This window comes from Haliotis asinina, chromosome 10 (genome assembly GCF_037392515.1).
Source record: "Haliotis asinina isolate JCU_RB_2024 chromosome 10, JCU_Hal_asi_v2, whole genome shotgun sequence".
Classification (NCBI taxonomy): Eukaryota; Metazoa; Mollusca; class Gastropoda; order Lepetellida; family Haliotidae; genus Haliotis; species Haliotis asinina.
The window spans coordinates 22,805,713-22,828,441 of NC_090289.1; the positions used below are offsets into that span (position 1 = coordinate 22,805,713).

At 39.6% G+C, this 22,729-nt stretch overlaps 1 protein-coding gene across 2 annotated transcripts in view; it reads right to left on the reverse strand.

Moving 5' to 3' along the window:
* The window catches only part of LOC137297690 (epidermal growth factor receptor-like), a 172,124-nt gene extending 169,651 nt beyond the window's left edge, over positions 1-2,473 (reverse strand). For both annotated transcript variants that reach the window (XM_067829611.1, XM_067829608.1), the window contains exon 1: positions 2,245-2,473. In XM_067829611.1, coding sequence (XP_067685712.1) covers positions 2,245-2,338 — 94 coding nt within the window. In that variant the 5' untranslated portion in view covers positions 2,339-2,473. The remainder of the gene's footprint in view (positions 1-2,244) is intronic.
* Between the last annotated feature and the right edge of the window lie 20,256 nt (positions 2,474-22,729).

A 22,729-nucleotide genomic window follows, 5' to 3' on the forward strand; every position in this document is an offset into this window, starting at 1 on the left:
TCAAATAGGCCTATTTGTTACAATCAAAAGTATGTGTATTCAGACACTAAACATTAGTGTATTTATTCACTAGTGTACACAAAAGTCACCTGCACCTAGCTCTCCTCAAAGCAACACTACATGGACTCTCTCCTGTCATTCACTTGTGTACATCATATAGAAGCTGACAATTGGTTCAAAACATGCCAGCTAAAGTTAAGAAAACTTCAAAAATTCCCAATTTTCGTGTTAATATATTTGCCTGGTTAAGGTGAGCTGTACTTCATACTGATAACAGCATAATTACAAAGGGACAGTAGCGGGACTTTAGTCAGCTTAAATTTATGCCATTCTCAGTAATGTTTCAGCTATATGGAGGTGGAGGAACATGGAAGATTTGGTGTCCAATTTTACATAACTCTGTTTTATGCAATGTTACAATGCACCTGAAAATATGAGTTTTAAAATATCCTACAAAATATAAAAAACAGTCCCCAATTTGTCTCCAAGGGCACTTTGATTTAAAATCCTAGATAAATCCTTCCACACATCCACTTGTTAGGTACATATTCTGTTATTTCTTTGAATTCTTAGAGTTTAACTTAATTTCTTTCAAAGCAATCTTCATTTGGTTCAGCCATCTTTCCTGATACACGTGTTCCTGCATGAACTTGGGACTGTTAACTAATGCCCTTACTTAATTCAGTAGGTGTGGATGTGCATCAGACCCCTCCCCTCAATCAATCCTCGTCACTGATGGGCTTAATCTCATCAGCAACTGAAGAGTCAAGAGACACATTTTTTGCAATAACAAGAATGCCAGAAGTTTAAGTAACAAATAAACACATCTGGATTGCAGAAGCATATTACCATATGTCAACAACTGGTTGCAACTTAATGAAAGAGTGAAAGACAAGATGGCAGCACATAACATGAATTATTATGTACAACTCTGTCTGTTGCCAATACCAAAAATGTGCTGGCTGTGAATTATTAATTTTTCCTCTCCATTAAATCAATCAATCCCATATTTGCACACTAGGAAACCAAAATAGCTCCATAATTATGTCTGTTTGCCTGGAGGCCAAGTTTGTGTCAAATGCTGACAGGTAGTATTTCGATACTCTGTGATTATTGTACTAAGGATTAAATATGCTATGTTGTGCTAATGATGAATAAAAGTGATAAAATTACGATTTAATAATATACATTTGATAAAATAGTATGTTTTCATAATAAATATATATATATACATAAAAGAACTTTTGGAGTTTCCAGTTGCTGATATTCCAAAGCTGATATTCCCTTTGCATCATCAGGTATTGTAATGATACAAATCACTCCTGTCACAGAAGTCAAACAGCAATGTTTTCTTTTAAATTTCAAACATATATATGCAACGTATGTTTCGTTGAGAACCACTAATATCTTTAAATCATTCAACAAAAACACTAATCATATATTTTCATGTATTTGGCGACCTTAATATGACAGAGACTTCTCCAGATGTGAAATAATACGCCTCAAGTAACTATTAATAGCAATGATATGACATTTTATGAGTACTAATATTCTGTTTGAACAAACTATAATCAGTTCAAATCCAAAATCACCACAAGATGAAATTTACAATGATCAAATATATGATGTCGACACAACAGAGAAATAAAACAAAGCATAGGAAATTGCTGCGTAGAATGCACAACATGTGCTGTGACAGTCAGAAATATGGCACAGTCTGAACAGGTACGTAAATGGGCACGACTACATCCGGGCTATATTCAGGGTACACCTCGATAACCTACCCAACCCACAAGCGCTTCACGGCACGCGCGTGTGTCATACCGCACAGCAAGCAAAGGTGTGACAATCAAAATTATTTAACGTGTTTATTGCTACCTTGGAATTACCGATAATCAGTTTGTATATAATTGCTCACTGCAATTAAACGCTTAGACTGTGATTGATGTGGCCACTTTCTGCAATTGATATGACGCGCTCTGCAATATACACGGTTTTAAGCCAGTGCGATATGACAGGTATTTCACACCCGGCCTGTCCTTACTTGTCCCAAAAGTTTATAATGACAACAATTTCTGACACAAAGTTACAATATTTCACTGTCGTCTCATATTCGGATGTGTTCAGTGTTTTACACACCTTTAGTAAAAGCGACAACTAGCCACCCGAGTTATTGCGTTACTTTGAGCGAGCACTGCCTAGCCTATATACTGGCTAGGTAAACAAAACACTAGCGTACCTTACCTTGTTCATTAGCTAAGTCCATGAGACCCACAGTAACTCCAAAAAAAGCACAATAATATAGGATCTTAAGCGCTGAAATTATCTGTCGAGCCATCGTTTACTCCACGGAGAGTTAGTCCAACTTTTTCACTTTAACTTCATCGTTGTACTAGTTATACTCCACTAGGCCTCCACAGCACTTCGCACTGTGAGTTAGGCTTTTCGCCTCTTGCCGACTGATGCCGAACTCACCGGATATACGTCACGAGTGAGTAAATGATTGGCGCGCGCTCAGTCCCCCGCCATGTAAACAAACACGTGCACGCGGAGAATTAGCCAAGTTGGACTACTCTAGAGAACAGAGCGTACTTCTATTTACACCGCAACACGCGTGTATTTGCAGGGGACCGAGTGGCCGGCGTGAAAGGTTCCACAGAAGATAGTGCTGCCACAGCTTATACAACGCCAAGGCCGGCAGAGGAATAGGCTGCAGAATCGCATTCATCACATTCATACAATTTCGTTGATATTAACTAAACAATTTCGGAAGGGGATTTCCTGACGATTGTTTCGAAACCTTTGAATTTAGACTGATTGGGTTTTTTCTAATGAACAATTCCAGTTGGGTAATCAATGGGTGATCGTAAATGGAAGTATATATCTCTTGCCTTAACTAAGTTGGTTTAAAGCTGATGAGGATTAAAGGTATTTGGTATTAGTCAGCTGCTGTGTGGGTGTGGATCTCACATCCATACACACCCACACACACACACACACACACACACACACACACACACACACTCATACGCGTGTACGTTTGTAACTGTGTTAATGCTAACTTGGTTGGAAATGAACAAGGGCGAGAGTAACAATGACATTTTTGTGTTTGTGTAACAATAATGTATATTGTGGATTTTCTAAGCGACGACAGACTGTTATACCCGGCCATGTTTAGGTTGCAGGTTAAATCCAACAGCTTTCACGAACCCACGTGAGTCTGTTACTGTATGTTTTCCAAATAAGATGCCATTTTAGAGACCCGACACTAAATCAGCTAGATGTGACAAGGTCATGGAAAGTTCCATGTCGACAGAGGGTGTATGCTACCATGCATGTTAATCAGTGATTGATGCATGCTGCGTGTGAAAGCCGCGGCTGTTTAAGTCATGATCGTTGGTAATTAATGCAGGATCGCTGATGTCTGACATGGAAAACTTACAAACTGTTGAAGCATATCCGTCAGTGTCTCCTGCATGACAATCGAGGAACTGACACAGAAACAATTACAGATTCAGTATCGTATGAATCATTGCGAGAAGTAGGTAAGAAAGAAACGCATAACCGTGCCTGTCGCTCAGGTGTGTACCCATTACTAGTGTAATTCATCAAAAAGATAATTGATCACAAGTTCCACATAGTAAACACACCAACAAAAATCAGTCTGTGCGATCATAATATAGGCTGGGTTCACGAACTTAATAAAATAAAGCAAACGTTTGAAATAGCGAACACGGCTAAATGAAATTTGTGACAGCGTGAATAAACGCCAATACAAATGTGGAGACATGTTCAAGCATTCATGAATGTCCTGTATCAAATAAAAAAGTAATAACACATACAGACTGGTCGTCTACTTTTAGAATATTTCTACTGATCTTTCATGGAATGCATTGCAATAATGATTTTACTTTATCTATGAATACTCTTTCGCTTAATGCTTCGTGTTTTGGGGTTTTTTTTGTTTGGTTGGTTGGGGTTTTTTTGTTTGTTAGGTTTGTTTGTTTGTTGTTGTTGGTTTTTTTGTTTTGTTTTGTTTTTTTTGTTTTCTTTTTGGAAACAGCAAGTATAACATATCTCTGTGTGTGTAAATCCACTAATCCATTCACGATTCGATTCCCCGAATGGGAGAAATGTCTAGTTGGATCCCGTGTTTCACATCACTAGTTTGAGGGGTACAGACCGCCGCCACAGTTGGAGTATTTCTGAGTTCGGCGTCAAACTCACTTATTTAGTTCCACTTCTCTAGCTTGAGTGATACTGGTTTTCATTCACTGTTTCACATCTTGAATTCAAGGGAACAGTTTTTATTCACTGTTTCACATCTTGAATTCAAGGGCACAGTTTTTATTCACTGTTTCACATCTCGAGTTTGAGGGCACAGTTTTCATTCGCCGTTTTACAATCAGTGAATATCCGGGTTACAATTGATCTTTAGTAACCCATGCTTGTCAGGAGACGCGACAAACGGGATCGGGTGGTCAGACTCACTAGTTGCTTAGATCGATATTGATGCTGCTGATCATTTGATTGTCTGGTCCAGACTCGATTAATTACAGACCGCCGCCATGTAACTGGAATATTGCAGCTTAAAACTCACCCACTCACTGTTTCACATCTCAAGTTTCAGGTATACAGTTTTCATTCAAAGTTTCACATCTCCAGTTTCAGGTTTACAGTTTTCATTGAAAGTTTCACATCTCCAGTTTCAGGTTTACAGTTTTCATTCACTATTTCACATCTTCAGTTTCAGGTTTACAGTTTTCATTGAAAGTTTCATATCTCCAGTTTCAGGTTTACAGTTTTCATTCACTGTTTCACATCTCCAGTTTGGAGGGAACAGTTTTATTTACTGCTCCGTGTCGAATACTTGAAAGACACCTGCTTCTTTCATTGCTGGGTGTCTCTGGTTTGACCACAGCTTTCATTCACAGGTTTATGTACAACACGACGAACGAGGCCACGTTGGCGCCACATTTGCCGCGCTTTCCCAGATCATCAATGCACTTTCGTCGAGGGGACTGTCGCTTACTACCGAGGATATTAATATTACAACATATACCACTTCTGACCTAGAAGTGACAAGTAAATACATAACACAATGTAAGCAATATAAAACACAGGCGACCTCTGCCCTATTTGGAGAGTACTGGAAGCGCTTATTTGAAAGGGACGTTTTAGCATTACACTGGAAGAACATTAGTGGGACGACTTGATCCACACATCCTTTAACACTCAACATAGCTGGCCGCGGTTAGTGCAAACACGGTATCGGAGGCTACACCATAAAGCCATCATCATCTTGTGAGCTTCAGGGTTGGGGGTTTGCGTGAGGATGTATTCACGTGAATGACAAACTAATCTGCACATGGTAAATATAACTGATAACCACTGTCAGTTGGTGGTGAATGGTTCAAGTTGCTTCGGAACTCGTCCTCAGGAGTCTAGAGGTGTTGTAAAGGGAGGTAGGGAAGTGTTTCATAGAGGGAATCCCCGGACAATAATTTCCTTCAAATCATAAATTGATCACGACTAGATGATCTGAATTACCGACGTCTGAATGACTGATTTGTTCGCCACACCTGGACTGGTTAGATGTAGGCTGTACGAGCCAATGGCGACTTCCAGTAAGGCTCTCGCGATATCTAATTGTGATAGAGGTAGTTACTACACGGCCAAATCGCGTCTGTACAACCATTACAGTGCCAGCATTTTATACTGTTATAGAAGGTGTCATCGTGATTATGAAACGCCTTCCACACAAGACTTAACACCGTCGTCATTTGCATAATGCGTGTCAGGCACTTTTTACATTAGCGCTGGGAGGAAGCAGAAATCTGAAAATGTGAGGATGCCCCGCTGTCATTGTCATGAAAACAGATTTGTGCACAGATGTATTTTGTGCACAGGTGTATTACTCTGGCGTAACAATACACCCTTAGTTGTTATTCCCCAAACGCTTTGCTCTAGATATTTCCAGCATAATATTATCAGATGAGGGTTTAGCCTTACGAGGAGTCCCTTAATAGCTTGCCTTTGGAATCTAGAGGAATTGTTTGCTTGACAGAGGTAAACCCTAGACATACTTTCAGATACTTCAACAAAATGAGCTATATATGAAACTTGAATTCTATATTCACAAAAGAGATGATGAACCAACAGCGTTTCTGGTCAGGACTCTGAACCTTGGGAAACCAGAATGCTGAAGGATGCTTAATGGTCAGTTCTTAAGTCAGAAAGTTGTCAGCTCACACTCATGAAAGATACCTACTTTATTGGCTATGCGACGTGTGCTAGGGCGCCTAGGCCTATCATCCACGTTTCATCAGCATTTGGAGGTAGCGGTATCCGAATGGTTCTCCTGATGTTGGATCATATTCAAGACTCAGTATCCCCTTTTTGATCTCCACTGCCACCTCGTAAAAATGGCAAAGGCACCATCCTTTAAAGTTGACATAGTGGGCGCCTGGTGGCTGTAAGAATTATTAGCTCTTCAATGCGGAGGTACTGATTCCACAGTGATAAGAAATTCTGTCCATTTTCATCCAGCGAAATTACATATGCAGGGGAATCTGTCTGTTTCAGACTGGCCTGGGCCTGACCCATTAAACTTTTATCCGGATTGCATTTCAGTCCGGATTAGACAAATTTTGTCCTGACAAACTTGAATCGTTCGTTTTTGTTTTTCTTTATATCGATACATCTATTTTATTTGTACTTTCATTGAAAAAGCCTGGTAACATGAACTGCTTCTGCGAAAGAATTTGAGATAATTGTAACAATGAACAAGTACAAATGTTAGAAAACCTACACTTGCTTGCTCTTCGAACATTATGTGGGGAGCAGTTTACAGGGAAACGGGTTATTGCTCACTTTCTGACAGACGGTATGACCATAAATTATGTATATTTTATAAATTGGTCAATGGTCTAACTCCTAAATGCCTGTCTTTATGGGTCACACTTACTGTCTTCGCAGCAGGATTTGTAAGAGTGCGTGCAGAAATGAAATTATAAATGTGCAGTCCAAATCTTTTGTGAGGGAAATTTTCAATACAATTCAGAATCATTTCAAAATTTCTTGATTTTTTTATGGTGCTGTTTTAAGATACTTTTTAAAATTAAGCACGTCAAACTCTATGCGTCCTAAACACGCACGCAAAATAATCTTTGCGTGTTTCTGGTATTTTGTGTGTGTGAAAAACACAGTTTTCTGCATTAACGCGAACACTACTCCTAATATATCTCAAGCATAAAAGGACATAACCTTTGTAACTGTAACGACTTTCAGAAACACGCAGGGCTCTTATTCCAGGCTAATCGATCTTTCCTGCCCTTTGTTGTTCAAGCTTGGAATGCACGTGATACTAAATTTAGAAATGTAGATTCTTCATCGAGGTATTAGCAATTGGTTTCCACGGAAATTAAGACTTCCTCAAATTTTACATACATAGCTAGTTATGGCTAACGACGTTACCTAGTTATTCTGCCTAGAATTAGACTAGGTTGTAGTGATTCAAATCACACTTATTTGACACATTCCTCATAGATAATCCTACTTGTACATGTGGCCACAACATAGCGATGCTTTCTATTTCTTCCTATCATGTACCCGGTGTGCCCATGTTAGACGTCATCAATAATTTGTCGCTAACCAGCCAAGGATACATACTATATCTCACGCCAATGACCATTCTCCTCCTTCACATACTGAAAACCTTAAGATCGGTTCAAAATTACATAACTGAAACTAACCAATTTATGGAATTTAAGTAACAAACAAAGAATATATATAATGAATTTGGCGCCTTTCGCTTTATTTTTATTTTATTTTGACTCATTCATTAATGTCTTAATGTCTGCCCCACAGAATTAAATGCGTTTAAGTATGATGTACCATATGCGGAGAAGCATTTCAGTAGGCTGTTTGGCTATGTAAAATGGGAACATTAATGGTACTAAAATATTGTCAAAATCAATTGTTTCTGCCTCTATCAATTTCCACGTAATACAATATTCAGTAACCACTGTGAACAGCAGTAACAGAGATGTATATTCAACTTACTGCTGTTTCAGTCAACTACGTCCGGATTACAAAGTATTGTTCTCGTAGCATGTTGATTGTCGGGACTGTTATTTTAGTTTCTAATCCGTCATTTAGAGAGTCCAGATTATAAAGCACCCTTAAGTGATATATTAAGATTAGCTTTGCTGGGACAGTAGCCCGGATTATGGAGAAAAGCGAAAACGGATAACACAGAGTCCACATATGACAGATTCCACTTCAGTCATTCTTGACGCGCCGCCTAGTTGTGTATTTGTTTCAAGCCGTCTGTGAGAATGGAAAGTATTAGTACTTAATACACGCAAACTGTTGGGTGGGCCATATGTCCTTCGTTGCTCAGAATACTGCAGCCAGCCATTCTGTATAATATTTGTGCCGATAACAGATATATAGCCGCGTGTTTGATATGCTATTGCTAATCAAATAGTGCTTGGCATTTACGTTTTCATCTTCTATAGTGTGGTGTATTGAAGACGCCCGTGCTGCGTGGTGGCTCCATCGTACTTGGATGATTAGACAATCGACTGTGCTCGTGGGAGACGCTGTGAAAAGTGTGCTACGTGACATGTTACAGCCAACATTGTCGGTAGAGGATGTGGAGGAGGAATATCAGAGGAGCCATCTACCAATCATTAGTATCTGCACAACATTGAATTTTGCAAAATCTGTTGAAATTGAGAAACGATTATAGCTAATTGAGATAATGTCTTGTGGTCATCGACCATGTCTTTACCAACAGATGTATTATTGGCTATGGAATAAGATCCCTTTCCTCCAACATCCAATGTATATATGTTTTGACTGAAATAGAATGTAGTTCTGTAGGAATGAACAGATACTATCCAGAAACATCATCACTATTTTCTCCTTTATTCCCATTTCCTCAGGTCAGATATATTTCGTTCGTTTGCCTTCATACTGAAGGTCGGTATTCCCAACTTGACTACAATATGTGAAGCCCAATTCCTCCAAGGGGAGATAGTGCTGATATGCTGCTACCACTGGCTTATTACCCATACCCATTTGTGTTCATTCTGAACCACGTCCAGGCAACAGCATGGTATGATATCTGGCCAGGTATGTTCGATTGCCAGAATATACGCATGGTATCTGTTTCTCATCCTGCTCATACCCGGCATTACAATGGAATGGTCATGTCAGGTCTGTTTGTACAATAGAATGGTCCTGTCAGGTCTGGTTGTTCAACTGAATCGTCCTGCCAGGTCTGTTCGTACAATGGAATCGTCCTTTCAGGTCTGTCCGTCATCCTGCTTATACATAGGCTTTACAATGGAATCGCCTGGTCAGGTCTGTCCGTCATCCTGTGCTAGTAATTGTCATTTGTTTTATAAATGCATTAATCATCAATCACAGTGTCTGACCGTTATATTGTTGGCCTAGACAATTTGTGATGAAATTATTTTTTTCATATAAGTTTATCGCCGACTTTCCTTTAACGGGGCATTACGTTTTTCACAGAACCAAACTCGAGCGCGTAGTGAATAACTAACCACAACAGATTTTCAGCAAAATAGCAGAAGAATCAAACATGTGTTTCTCTATGTTTCTGACTATTTTTCAACGACCCTTTCAACTATAAGATAGAGTAAATTAGAGAACTTGGACGCTTACGCAATGATTTTAAATAACTAGTTTTGTGGAAGAACCCGTTGGTGTCCACCAGACTCGAAGCGTTTCAGTAAGACAAGTAGCTGCCTCGGTATTTTATTGGGGTTTTTTTAACTGACGTCACAGTGCATATAGTTGATTACGTTGCAAGACATTAAAGATACTTAGCAAATAAAAAAACAATCTGAAAAGATGTTAACAACTCCTTTTAACACAGGAGTAATGGCAAACGAAGCACCACGTGTCCATTTTATCCGTGCACTGATGTAAATAATTGCCCAGTATGTTGTCTGTCTGAAGACTGGTCGGCCATTAATCCTAATTCCCCCTATCCGATTTTGCTAGCCAAACCTATTTCATCAGAAAATAAGAGTGACCTTTGAATTCATGCAAAGCCAAACCACACTCTGTCTCTCTGCCACATCAATGTATAATTCCTGAGCAGTGCATTTGTAAAAGAAGTGACCACATGTGTCCAAAAAGAGATACACGAGCACAATAGATATCCCCATGGACAAACGTCTACACTAGATACTGACATCGACACACTTGTATAATAGATATCCATATGGACAAACGTCTACACTAGATACTGACATCGACACACTTGTACAATAGATATCCACATGGACAAACGTCTACACTAGATACTGACATCGACACACTTGTACAATAGACATCCACATAGACAAACGTCTACACTAGATACTGACATCGACACACTTGTACAATAGATATCCACATAGAAACCCACGTGTTCCATAGATATCCACATAGAAATCCACGTGTACAACAGATGTCCACATAGAGACAATCGTTTACACTAGATATGAAAATAGTGTCCGACGTGTACAATAGATATTCACACAGTCACAGGATATTCACTTAGGGACGCACGCGTACAATAGGTATATCTACATAGAGACACATGTACATTACATATCCACTCAGAGAAAAACGCCTACACTAGATATCACCATAGAGACCGACGTGTACAATAGACCTCTACATAGAGACACGTGTGCAATAGATATCCACATAGACACACGATATTCACTTAGGGACCCACGTTTACAATAGATATCTACATAGAAACAAACGTCTACACTAGATATCCACAAAGAGACAGACGTGTACAAAAGCTATCTGCATAGAGACACGCGTGTACAATATATATCCACATAGAGACACGCGTGTACAATATATATCCACATAGAGACACGCGTGTACAATAGATATCCACATAGAGACACGCGTGTACAATATATATCCACATAGAGACACGCGTGTACAATATATATCCACATAGAGACACGCGTGTACAATATATATCCACATAGAGACACGCGTGTACAATATATATCCACATAGAGACACGTGTACAATAGATATCCTCATAGACACAGTATATTCCCTTAAGTACCCATACGTAAAATAGATATCTACATAGAAACGCAAGTGTACAGTAGATATCAACTTAGAGACAAACGTCTACACCAGAGATCAACATAGAGACCGACGTGTAGAATAGACATCCACATGGACACATGTGTACAATAGATATCTACATAGAAACACAAGTGTACAATAGATATCTACACAGAGACACGTGTAGAATAGACATCTACATAAAGACAAACGTCTACACTAGATATCCACAAAGAGACAAACGTCTACACTAGATATCCACAAAGAGACAGACGTCTACTATAGATATCCACATAGACGTCTACAATAGATATCTACACAGAGACACGTGTGTACAATACATGTCTACATAAAGACACATGATACAGTAGATGTCGAAATGGTGACAAACGTGTCAAGTAGATCCTGTATAGTAATAATCGTATACAGTTGATGACTGTATGGTGACAAACGTGTACAGTGAATGGCTATCTGGTGACAAACGTGTACAGACTGTATAGTGACACACGTTTGCAGTAGATGGTTGTATAGTGACACACGTAGACAGAAGATGGCTGTATAGTGGCACATGCGTATACAGTAGTTGGACGCATTGTGACACACGTAGATAGAAGATGGCTGTATGGTGGCATGTGTGAGATATATGGGTGTATGTTGACATTCATGTAGAGCAGATTCCAGCAAGATTGAATGTGTGCTGTGAAGACCACTGTGTTTATAAATTTCGTGTCTTGGGAATTGTTGCCTAGCTACATCAATTTTATTCATTTTGGTCAAATTATTACTTGCATGGTTATTGTAGCATGGTGCTGTATCAGAAATGGATGGGGCATGAAGACATCGATTCACTAATCCCCACTTCACTATCTATTTACTGTCAATTCAATGTTTTACACCTTCCACTTGGATATTTTGAACCTAACCCAGTGCAGAGGGTTTGGTGTCTTCTCTCTTCTTTGGGTGCTCAAGGCAGCAGAGTCCTCCTCCACAAAGACATGTGCTGATTCACTACAGTACCACTACCTCATAGGAAGACACTCCTCAGAAAATTCCCCGCTATTCATTTTAAAAGTACGGTTTACTAAAATGACTGTCATTGATTCCAGATTACCAATGTGTTGATATGTTACCGTAGTTCAGACCACACCTAGCAACAAACGCTTCGACAGCAGCTCCCTCTGCGCCACAATGCTAATGCTAGACGGGTATTTTACGGGGTCTTCACACACCTGCTCATACACTGCTGCTGTACATTTGCACATAGTTTATATCCATCTAGATAGACACATTCTTATATCACGGTACTTATGATACAAGAAACGGAATCAACACTCTTGTGATACAATTCAAGGCTTCTCGAAAGCGTTTCAGTACGACAATGTACAACATGTGGGCGGGCAGTCAGTAAGAAAGTATGCTACATGCTCTCACTGACATACAAATCGGACTGTTATCAATGAAATAATATTATACGTATCTCTTAAATGACACAGAACCTTATCTGTTAATCTACGCCAACACATCGCACACAATTTCCTATTGCCAATCATTGGGTCAATAGGTCCCGAGTGAATTAATCACTAAGGTTCAGAACACTGTTATTTCGTCTTTACTGTTACTAATAATTTGCCTTGGCCATTCTCTGTATTGCCTGCTCATTTGACATGAAAATCTTGAAGTGTTCACAAGGATCACTCTATTTGTGACAATATTCACAATAGATGATTTGATCATCAATGATCGGATTCCGTCTTCAGCATCAGGCCCTGGCTACCTGTATTTATCATCAGACACTGGGTACATACCGTCGTCATCAGAACCTGGTTACCTGCCATCATCAGACCCTAGCTACTTGTATTCATCATCAGACACTGGGTACATGCCGTCGTCATCAGACCCTAGCTACTTGTATTCATCACCAGACATAGGGTACATGCCGTCGTCATTAGAACCTGGTTACCTGCCATCATCAGACCCTAGCTACTTGTATACATCATCAGACACTGGGTACATGCCGTCGTCATCAGAACAAAGAGCAAAGAGGTCAAAGCTAATCAACCATGCTCATCCGTGGAGCCACGTAGAGCTGATTCAGCCGTACAGATTGGCATCACCCACATAGACTCGTATCGCTTGTATCACACACACAGACCTGTATCAAACACATATGCTGTATCATCTACTCACCCACACAGACCCGCATCATTTGTATCACCCACACAGACATGTATCATGCACTTAAACCTGTATCAGCCACACAGACCTGTCTCAGCCACACAGATGTTATGGATACGCCTCTGAATGGGACACATGGTCAGCATGAAATGTTGTAATCGTTGTACAAGCTCTCTGGATCTTGAAATTGTGTGCATGTTTAGGCATACATCAAATTACTCATAGAAAATACCTAGTAGACATAACGTATTTTGGATCACCATCGCGGTGTTTATTGAAGTGACTGTCATGTTAACAGTCCATGTCATATGTTGTACTCCACCGTGAATACTTCACCATCACCACAGTAGTCCCCGAAAGTTCCCTCTCGTACATAATCTGTACGTGAAGTGGAGCATTGGCAAACGTGTGCACAGAGATCACAACCTCTCTGTGACATGACTGTGTGTGCTGTACTACCCCGAGGCATGTTTATTTCATCTGTTTGATCAATAGTAAACACGGCTCTGTTTTTAAGTCAGACCTGCCCAGTGTGTTCGATGTGTACATTGTTTGAGAGCGACCTTTGCGTGTGTAAGTGAAATCAGTCAAACTTAGGATGAAGTGTTCATGAAACCTACAACAACGATGGTTGCAAGATGAATAATGAATAGCTTTATCGCCTGTGCACCATACGTGGGGATGTTTTCGATAACGGGACAACGGTACTGCGCTCTCTCGCCATACATCTCATTAATTAAGGCTGCGTAGTGTAATCCTCTAAAGGCTTTGTACCATGTCATAGACATTAGACGATACCTTGTGAAATACAGCGAATTACATTGAACGGCCGTTGCGTAGGGAATACAGGAGATTTCCCCTTTAAATATACAAGTACTTTAATGATGCCCTCTTTGATCTGATTAATGCGACTAGCTTTGGGGTGGGGTCAGTTGTATCATATCATCGGCTTCATATGAATAAACAGTTTTTGCTCAATCAAGCTTTATGTGTGTGTGTGTTTTCAGTTGCTCTGAATACTGACACCAATATAACTACAGTGCTTTCAGAGGCGTTAGTGGTTCTGTGTACATACCGTCGTCATTAGAACCTGGTTACCTGACATCATCAGACCCTAGCTACTTGGTTCTGTGGCTGTCAGTTTCGTGCGTCCAAAAAGAGCTCGATATTTCAGCCAGTTTGAGCAGCTGTGCAACAGAGCTGCCATAACCAACTGCATATCAGTCTCTACAAAAGAGAAACGCTCCATCGTCATGTTCATCACAATCACTACCATTAGGATCATGACCATTGATGTCGACCTTGTTGGCATTCAACTGGCCGATGAACTAGTCGGTGGTCCACTTTGACGTCGTGTCCAGCGTGTGGACAGGTTTTTCAATGCAATCCCGAATGTGTTCTGTGGCAGTAATCACGTTAAACTAACACCGCCCAGACAGCATTAGGCTTGGCAGCCGCAAACCTGACATTAAGACATTCAGGGCTTACTGATAGTTACGCACTGTACATTCAAAAACACCGCAAAAGCTATAGGATACACTGCTAATTCACAGATATTCTATTCACTAATTCCCTCTTGTAGCTACATTTAGTTCCGCCCCCAGGCTGCAGTAATGAGTGATCACAGGGCCACCTGTTCTATTTCTGTGGAACTTGGAGAGATCAATCACCAACTGTAGCATTTGCTGCCGTGGCTATACAGGTATTGCTTCTGGAGTCTCTATATCCTTTCTGTTTGTTATCGGTGTTATCGAAACACACGTCTCTGCTGAGTACATTCAGATGACTAAGATGATATGCTATCGCCGAATCAAGGCAATGTATGTGTCATATAGTTCATGGCCGCGCATACAGTGCTCGGTTAGGCTTAAGTGTATTGTACCCAGTATCAAGCTCACACAGCCCAGACAGGTTTATGTATGTTGAACCCAGTATCAAGCTCACATAGCCCAAACAGGTTTATATGTGTCGTACACAGTATCAAGCTCACACAGCCAAAACAGGTTTATGTGCGTTGTACCAATATCAAGTTCACACAGCCCAGACAGGTTTATATGTGTTGTACCCAGTATCAAGCTCACACAGCCCAGACAGGTTTATATGTGTCGTACACAGTATCAAGCTCACATAGCCCAAACAGGTTTATATGTGTTGTACCAATATCAAGCTCACACAGCCCAGACAGGTTTATATGTGTTGTACCCAGTATCAAGCTCACACAGCCCAGACAGGTTTATATGTGTCGTACACAGTATCAAGCTCACACAGCCAAAACAGGTTTATGTGCGTTGTACCAATATCAAGTTCACACAGCCCAGACAGGTTTATATGTGTTGTACCCAGTATCAAGCTCACATAGCCCAAACAGGTTTATATGTGTCGTACACAGTATCAAGCTCACACAGCCCAAACAGGTTTATGTGCGTTGTACCAATATCAAGTTCACACAGCCCAGACAGGTTTATATGTGTTGTACCCAGTATCAAGCTCACATAGCCCAAACAGGTTTATATGTGTCGTACACAGTATCAAGCTCACACAGCCAAAACAGGTTTATGTGCGTTGTACCAATATCAAGTTCACACAGCCCAGACAGGTTTATATGTGTTGTACCCAGTATCAAGCTCACATAGCCCAAACAGGTTTATATGTGTCGTACACAGTATCAAGCTCACACAGCCCAGACAGGTTTATATGTGTTGTACCCAGTATCAAGCTCACATAGCCCAAACAGGTTTATATGTGTCGTACACAGTATCAAGCTCACACAGCCAAAACAGGTTTATGTGCGTTGTACCAATATCAAGCTCACACAGCCCAGACAGGTTTATATGTGTTGTACCCAGTATCAAGCTCACACAGCCCAGACAGGTTTATATGTGTTGTACCCAGTATCAAGCTCACACAGCCCAGACAGGTTTATATGTGTTGTACCCAGTATCAAGCTCACATAGCCCAAACAGGTTTATGTGCGTTGTACCAATATCAAGTTCACACAGCCCAGACAGGTTTATATGTGTTGTACCCAGTATCAAGCTCACACAGCCCAGACAGGTTTATATGTGTTGTACCCAGTATCAAGCTCACACAGCCCAGACAGGTTTATATGTGTTGTACCCAGTATCAAGCTCACATAGCCCAAACAGGTTTATATGTGTCGTACACAGTATCAAGCTCACACAGCCAAAACAGGTTTATGTGCGTTGTACCAATATCAAGTTCACACAGCCCAGACAGGTTTATATGTGTTGTACCCAGTATCAAGCTCACACAGCCCAGACAGGTTTATATGTGTTGTACCCAGTATCAAGCTCACACAGCCCAGACAGGTTTATATGTGTTGTACCCAGTATCAAGCTCACATAGCCCAAACAGGTTTATATGTGTCGTACACAGTATCAAGCTCACACAGCCAAAACAGGTTTATGTGCGTTGTACCAATATCAAGTTCACACAGCCCAGACAGGTTTATATGTGTTGTATCCAGTATCAAGCTCACACAGCCCAGACAGGTTTATATGTGTCGTACACAGTATCAAGCTCACACAGCCAAAACAGGTTTATGTGCGTTGTACCAATATCAAGTTCACACAGCCCAGACAGGTTTATATGTGTTGTACCCAGTATCAAGCTCACACAGCCCAGACAGGTTTATGTGCGTTGTACCAATATCAAGTTCACACAGCTTAGACAGGTTTATGTGTGGTGAATCCAATATCAAGCTAACACAGCAAAAACAGGTTTACGTGTGTTATACCCAGTATCAAGCTCACACAGCCCAGACAGGTTTATGTGTGCTGTGCCCAGTATCACGTTCACATAGTCCAGACAGATTTATGTGTGGTGAATCCAATATCAAGCTCAGACAGCCCAGGCAGGTTTAAATGTGTTGTACCCAGTATCAAGCTCACACAGCCCAGACAGGTTTTGTGTGCGTTGTACCCAGTATCAAGCTCACGCAGATCATACAGGTTTGTGTATGTTGAACCTAGTATCACGTTCACACAGTCCAGACAGGTTTATGTGCGTTGTACCCAGCATCAAGCTCACACAGCCCAGACAGGTTTTGTGTGTGTTGTACCCAGCATCAAGCTCACACAGCCAAGACAAGTTTTTGTGTTTTGTATCCAGTATCAAGCTCACACGGCCCAGACAGGTTTATGTATGTTGAACTCAGTATCAAGCTCACACAGCCCAGACAGGTTTATGTGCGTTGTACCCAATATCAAGCTCACACAGCCTAGACAGGTTTATGTATGTTGTACCCAGTATCAGGCTCACACAGCCCAGACAGGTTTATGTATGTTGTATCCAGTATCAAGCTCACACAGTCCAGACAGGTTTGTGTATGTTGAACCCAGTATCAAGCTCACACAGCCCAGACAGGTTTGTGTGTGGTGAACCCAGTATCAAGCTCACACATCCAAGACAGGTTTAAGTGTGGTGAATCCAATATCAAGCTGACACAGATCAGACAGGTGTTGTGCCCAGTACAATACTGTTAGTTAGTTAGTTAGTTAGTTAGTTAGTTAGTTAGTTAGTTAAACATGAAAAGCACCCTGCCATTGGCCTAGAGACACTAAAACCACAAGTATTATGACAGTAGTACAATAATTTAAAAGGATACAAATGAAACACATCATTACATACATTCCAGATTAACAACATATTTTGTTCACACAAGTCTTAAAAATTCACTCGCAACCAGACTTGTCAACCATATTTGCGCAAGCACGCACACCCACACTCTGTCACGCAATTATGCACTCCTCCACCCTCTTACTCGATCATGCATTCGCGCCATGGCTTACGTTATTACGCTCACATGCTCGCTCAAAAATGTACACAATATAACGTACTCACGCGCACCTACGTAGACACATATGTATCCAAACACTATAAAACTCTCAGACTTACATACAGACAAACAGACTTGCAAATACTACACACCATTACAATAACACACACGCACACGCTTGTGTGTATATGTATAAACACATTCATATACACACATACAATTCACTACACACTGCATCCACTCTGCTTTTTGTCCTTTCACCCTTTCACTCACACGCGTGCGTGCGCACACCTTCCCCCCCGACACACACACACACAGGCACACACGCACACGCACACGCACACGCACACGCACACGCACACGCACACGCACACCCCAACTAAAACACATAAAACACATAAATGGATAAATGCATATTAAAATACTATAAAGGTAGAAGTTGGCATTGAGGATTTGGCATTACATATGTATATTTTACTTATGGGGTTTTCTGCATAAACGTTCTGTCTATATTCAGTGCCAGTTTAAAAACGCAATGCACGATATCCGAGAAGATAGGGCACGTGATGATGGGCCTCATCCTCGATATACAGAGGACAGAGTAGACAGACTATGTCATGTAGTGGGATAGGCGGCTTAGCATATGTACCAGTCTCAGTGCACAGAGGAGACTGCAGGCTGTCAGTCGTATGAAGGACTTGCGCTGGTGTCTTGACATATCGTATTGGTTCAGGTTCAGGGCAATAATACCTCTTAAACAGGCGGTATGTCCCATGCTTGCTCCCATTTGTTTCATTAGATTTATCGTTCCACAAATCAATACATCTTCTCTGTTTATCCAAGATATTCTGTTTCTGGCCTATAACTGAACTTGCATTTTAGTGTAAATACAGGTATTGTTCCAGACATAACGATTGGCTCAATTTTTTAGATCTATGTTCCCGGGATCTCTTCCGGTTTAGTGACCACTTATGCACTTTGTCCGGGAGTCTAGACTCATATATGGCATATGACATACGCTCATCCACAATCTTATGAACTTTAAGACGTAATTTCGTAACGCACGATCGAGGGCAAACCCATATCGCCTCTGGTGGCGATATTAGACGATTTACGACTGACTCCAAGGAAAAAGCGACAGGCTCGGTTCTGAACCGCATTGGTAATTCTGTGTTCATAAAGCCACCAATACCCGCTCCATTTGTGAGGATAGGCTGTACCAAAGAGTTGTACAGGGCTGTAAATTTATACAATACATCTACAGGGAGGCTGGGTTGGGATGAAATACACTGGATGTCATCGACAGGGCGGGTGGGTTGGGATGCAAAACACTGAATATCACCGGCACGAACCCACTGAAACGAGCTGAATTTAAACTGTGCCAGAAGGTCTTTCCCGTTAATACCTGGTTGGTGACCGGCTGCTCAAAGGTGTACTCGGGTATGGCAAGCCGTTTTAACACTTATTAAGAAAATGAAGATATATGCAATTGTTTATCATTAGTATTTTATTGAAAAGTATTAAAATGTCTTAAAATTATCTCTAATTAATTGAATATATCTCGCATATTTCACAAATCCCCCACATAAATAAATAAATAAATAAATAAATAAATAAATAAATAAATAAATAAATAAATAAATAAATAAATAAATAAATAAATAAATAAATAAAACAAAATAAAGAATACTGAGATATCAAGAACACACTTGGTGATGTCTCTAAATATGAATAGAATTAAGACTGAATGCTCCTATATTAGAATCCAGAAATATTCTTAATAAATCCATATCAAAACTTGAAAATAGAGATGGAATTGTGTTGAATACACAAGAAGTTGTTATCCAAGATGTTAAAACGTATTATTAAAAATTAAATATACAAGTGAAGACTGCACATAAATCGGTTTAGAAAACCTTTATGCAGAGATACCAATTCCAAGGCTGGATGATATAACTTTAGAATCTCTTGAAGGTAAACTGAGTTACGATGAAGTAGTTAAGGCTCTAAAATACATGGACAACGACAAAAGTCTGGGCCCTTGTGGATTTACTGGAGATTTCCTTAAGGTTTCTTTGCTTTGATCTGCATAAAACCTTATAAATGCATTAAACCATGCATTTTATAATGGCTCCTTTTCAACAAGACAAAGATAAGGACTGACAACATGTATCCAAAAGACAATAAACCTAATTATGTGTGAAAAATTCGCGTCCAATCTCCCTCTTCTTAGTACTTCATACAAATTAGCATTTGCAGCAATAAAGCCCGTACTACCTTTGATAGTACATGAGGACCAAAAGGGATTTGTAGCTATATCGGAGAGATAACTAGGATGACCTATGATGTAACGGATCACACAGAAACCAGGCTTATTACTACTTATCAGCATCGAGACAGCCTTGGACCCGGTAGAAAAAAATTCATGCAAAATGTCTTAGATTTGTTCATCTTCGGACCTGATTATAAGAAATGGGTGAAGATACTAGTAGATATTGAATCATGTGTTTCAGTAAATGGACATGCAAGCCCATTTTCAAAGTTTCAAGAGGTTGTCGCCAAGGCAATCCAATATCAACATATATATTTATACTGTGTGCAGAAATACTAGCAAATATGATTAGAAGTGATGGGAATATACATGATATACAAATGGAAAAAATACTATCTCTTCTCGCCCAAGTTGCAAAATTATACTACTCTAACTTTAGATGGATCAGAGAAAAAGCTTCTACGCAACATTGTATACTTCATCTAGTTTTGCAAGAGTTTCTGGACTTACTGTTAATATTGAAAAAATAAACTAACTGGGACTGGGTAAAAAAGAGAACAAGGTACAAGCTTTATAAAGAGTGGAAAATGGACAGGTGACAGACTCAGTTTCGATTACTTGGTGTAGACATTGGTGCTGACTTAGATAATATGACAAAATTGAATTATACAAAAACATTTTGAGGAAACTGAGAAAGTAAAGTAATGACAATGTGAATGAAAAGAACGCTAACATCGTTGGGCAGATATGTTGCATTGAAGTCACTTCTACTTCCAAAACTTAACCATTTGTCTAGTAGTATCCCCAACCCCTCCTTAGAAACAGTCGAAGATTTTCAAAAGACGTGCTACCCATTCGTTTGGAGAGGTAAAATTGATAACATCCAAAGAAATATTATGCAGCTATCACCGAAATATGATGACATTAGTGTTCCTGGTGTAAAAACAGATATTGCAACACAAGAACTGAGTTGAATTAGGAGATTAATCTTTTGCAGTGCTATCTGGACAAAACTGGCCTCAGAATATATTATAGGTTTATATGTAATTTATTTAGCAGATTCCATTTACATTACAGAGAACGTTACTCCCCACAATCATGATAGGTTCTGAAATGACGTACTCTCCTCGTGGTCAACATACAGGTGAGACAATGTTGAAAACAGAAGCTGTGAAGAGATCATGTCAAAATCCATTTGGCGTATCAGTGTTATTAGAATTGGGAACGAACCTATTTATCTACAGCAATGGCATAAAAAGGGTGTAACCTATTTTAGAGATATGATTGATGATGATGGAAAAAAAACTCTAAAACGATATAATTTTAAAACAGACTTTCTGACTTATGAGGGAGTCAAGAAATCAGTGTCATCCGTTTTATACAACACCAACCCAGTTCTAGACCCATTCTGTTTTATAACATGTCAGTAAGAAGCAATAACACACTGTTGAAATGATAAGATCATTTTCAAAAAGAGTATACTGATACAGAGTGGAAGAATATTCATCTTATGGCAAATCTATGTACACTAAGTAGATGGTCTCAGATGGTGAACCAAGATGGTCTCAGTTTAAAATCATTCATAATATACTGAGTACCAATAACTTGCTATTTCAGATGAGACTAGTTGAATCCGCAGCATGTTCTTTATGTAATGATTCACTTGAAACCATTGTACATGTTTTATAGCTGTCAATATTTTAAAAAAATCATGTGGAGAAAACTTTCAAAATGGCTTGCATAATAATTTGGAGGAAACATCGAATGAAGAGAATGTATTATTGGGATTTGAGGGTATGCATAATAATCCTCATATTACGCAGAGAAGATATAAGAATATAGTTCTTATAAAAAATATGTGCTTTAAAGATGTACTATTAGGAAAATCAAATAAAATTTCAACGCTTTACACCAATATATATATCTGGAGATAGATATGTATGTATTCTTGTAAACATTTACAACGCCTTTGGTCGTCTCTATATGAATTTCGCTACATATGCTTGCAGTAATCATGTGTAATGTCATTGACACAAATTACAGTCCTGTGCACATCTGTGGTGCTATCTTCTACACATACTTTTCAGCAAGCTGGTGAATGTCTTATGTATGATATTTACATGAATCACAACCCTGCGTACATGTATGACACCCAAGGTTGAGTCAGTAAATTTAAATTAGACACAATCCCGTGTACATCTATATGCACATACATATTACGTATATGTATTATTGCTATAAAACGGATGGAAATGTAATCAAAAAGAGGAAATAATTGTATTAAAATTAATAGTTTGAATTCAATTCTCGATATCCTTAAACAACTTATACACATCCACAAATGAATTACACATATCTTTAAT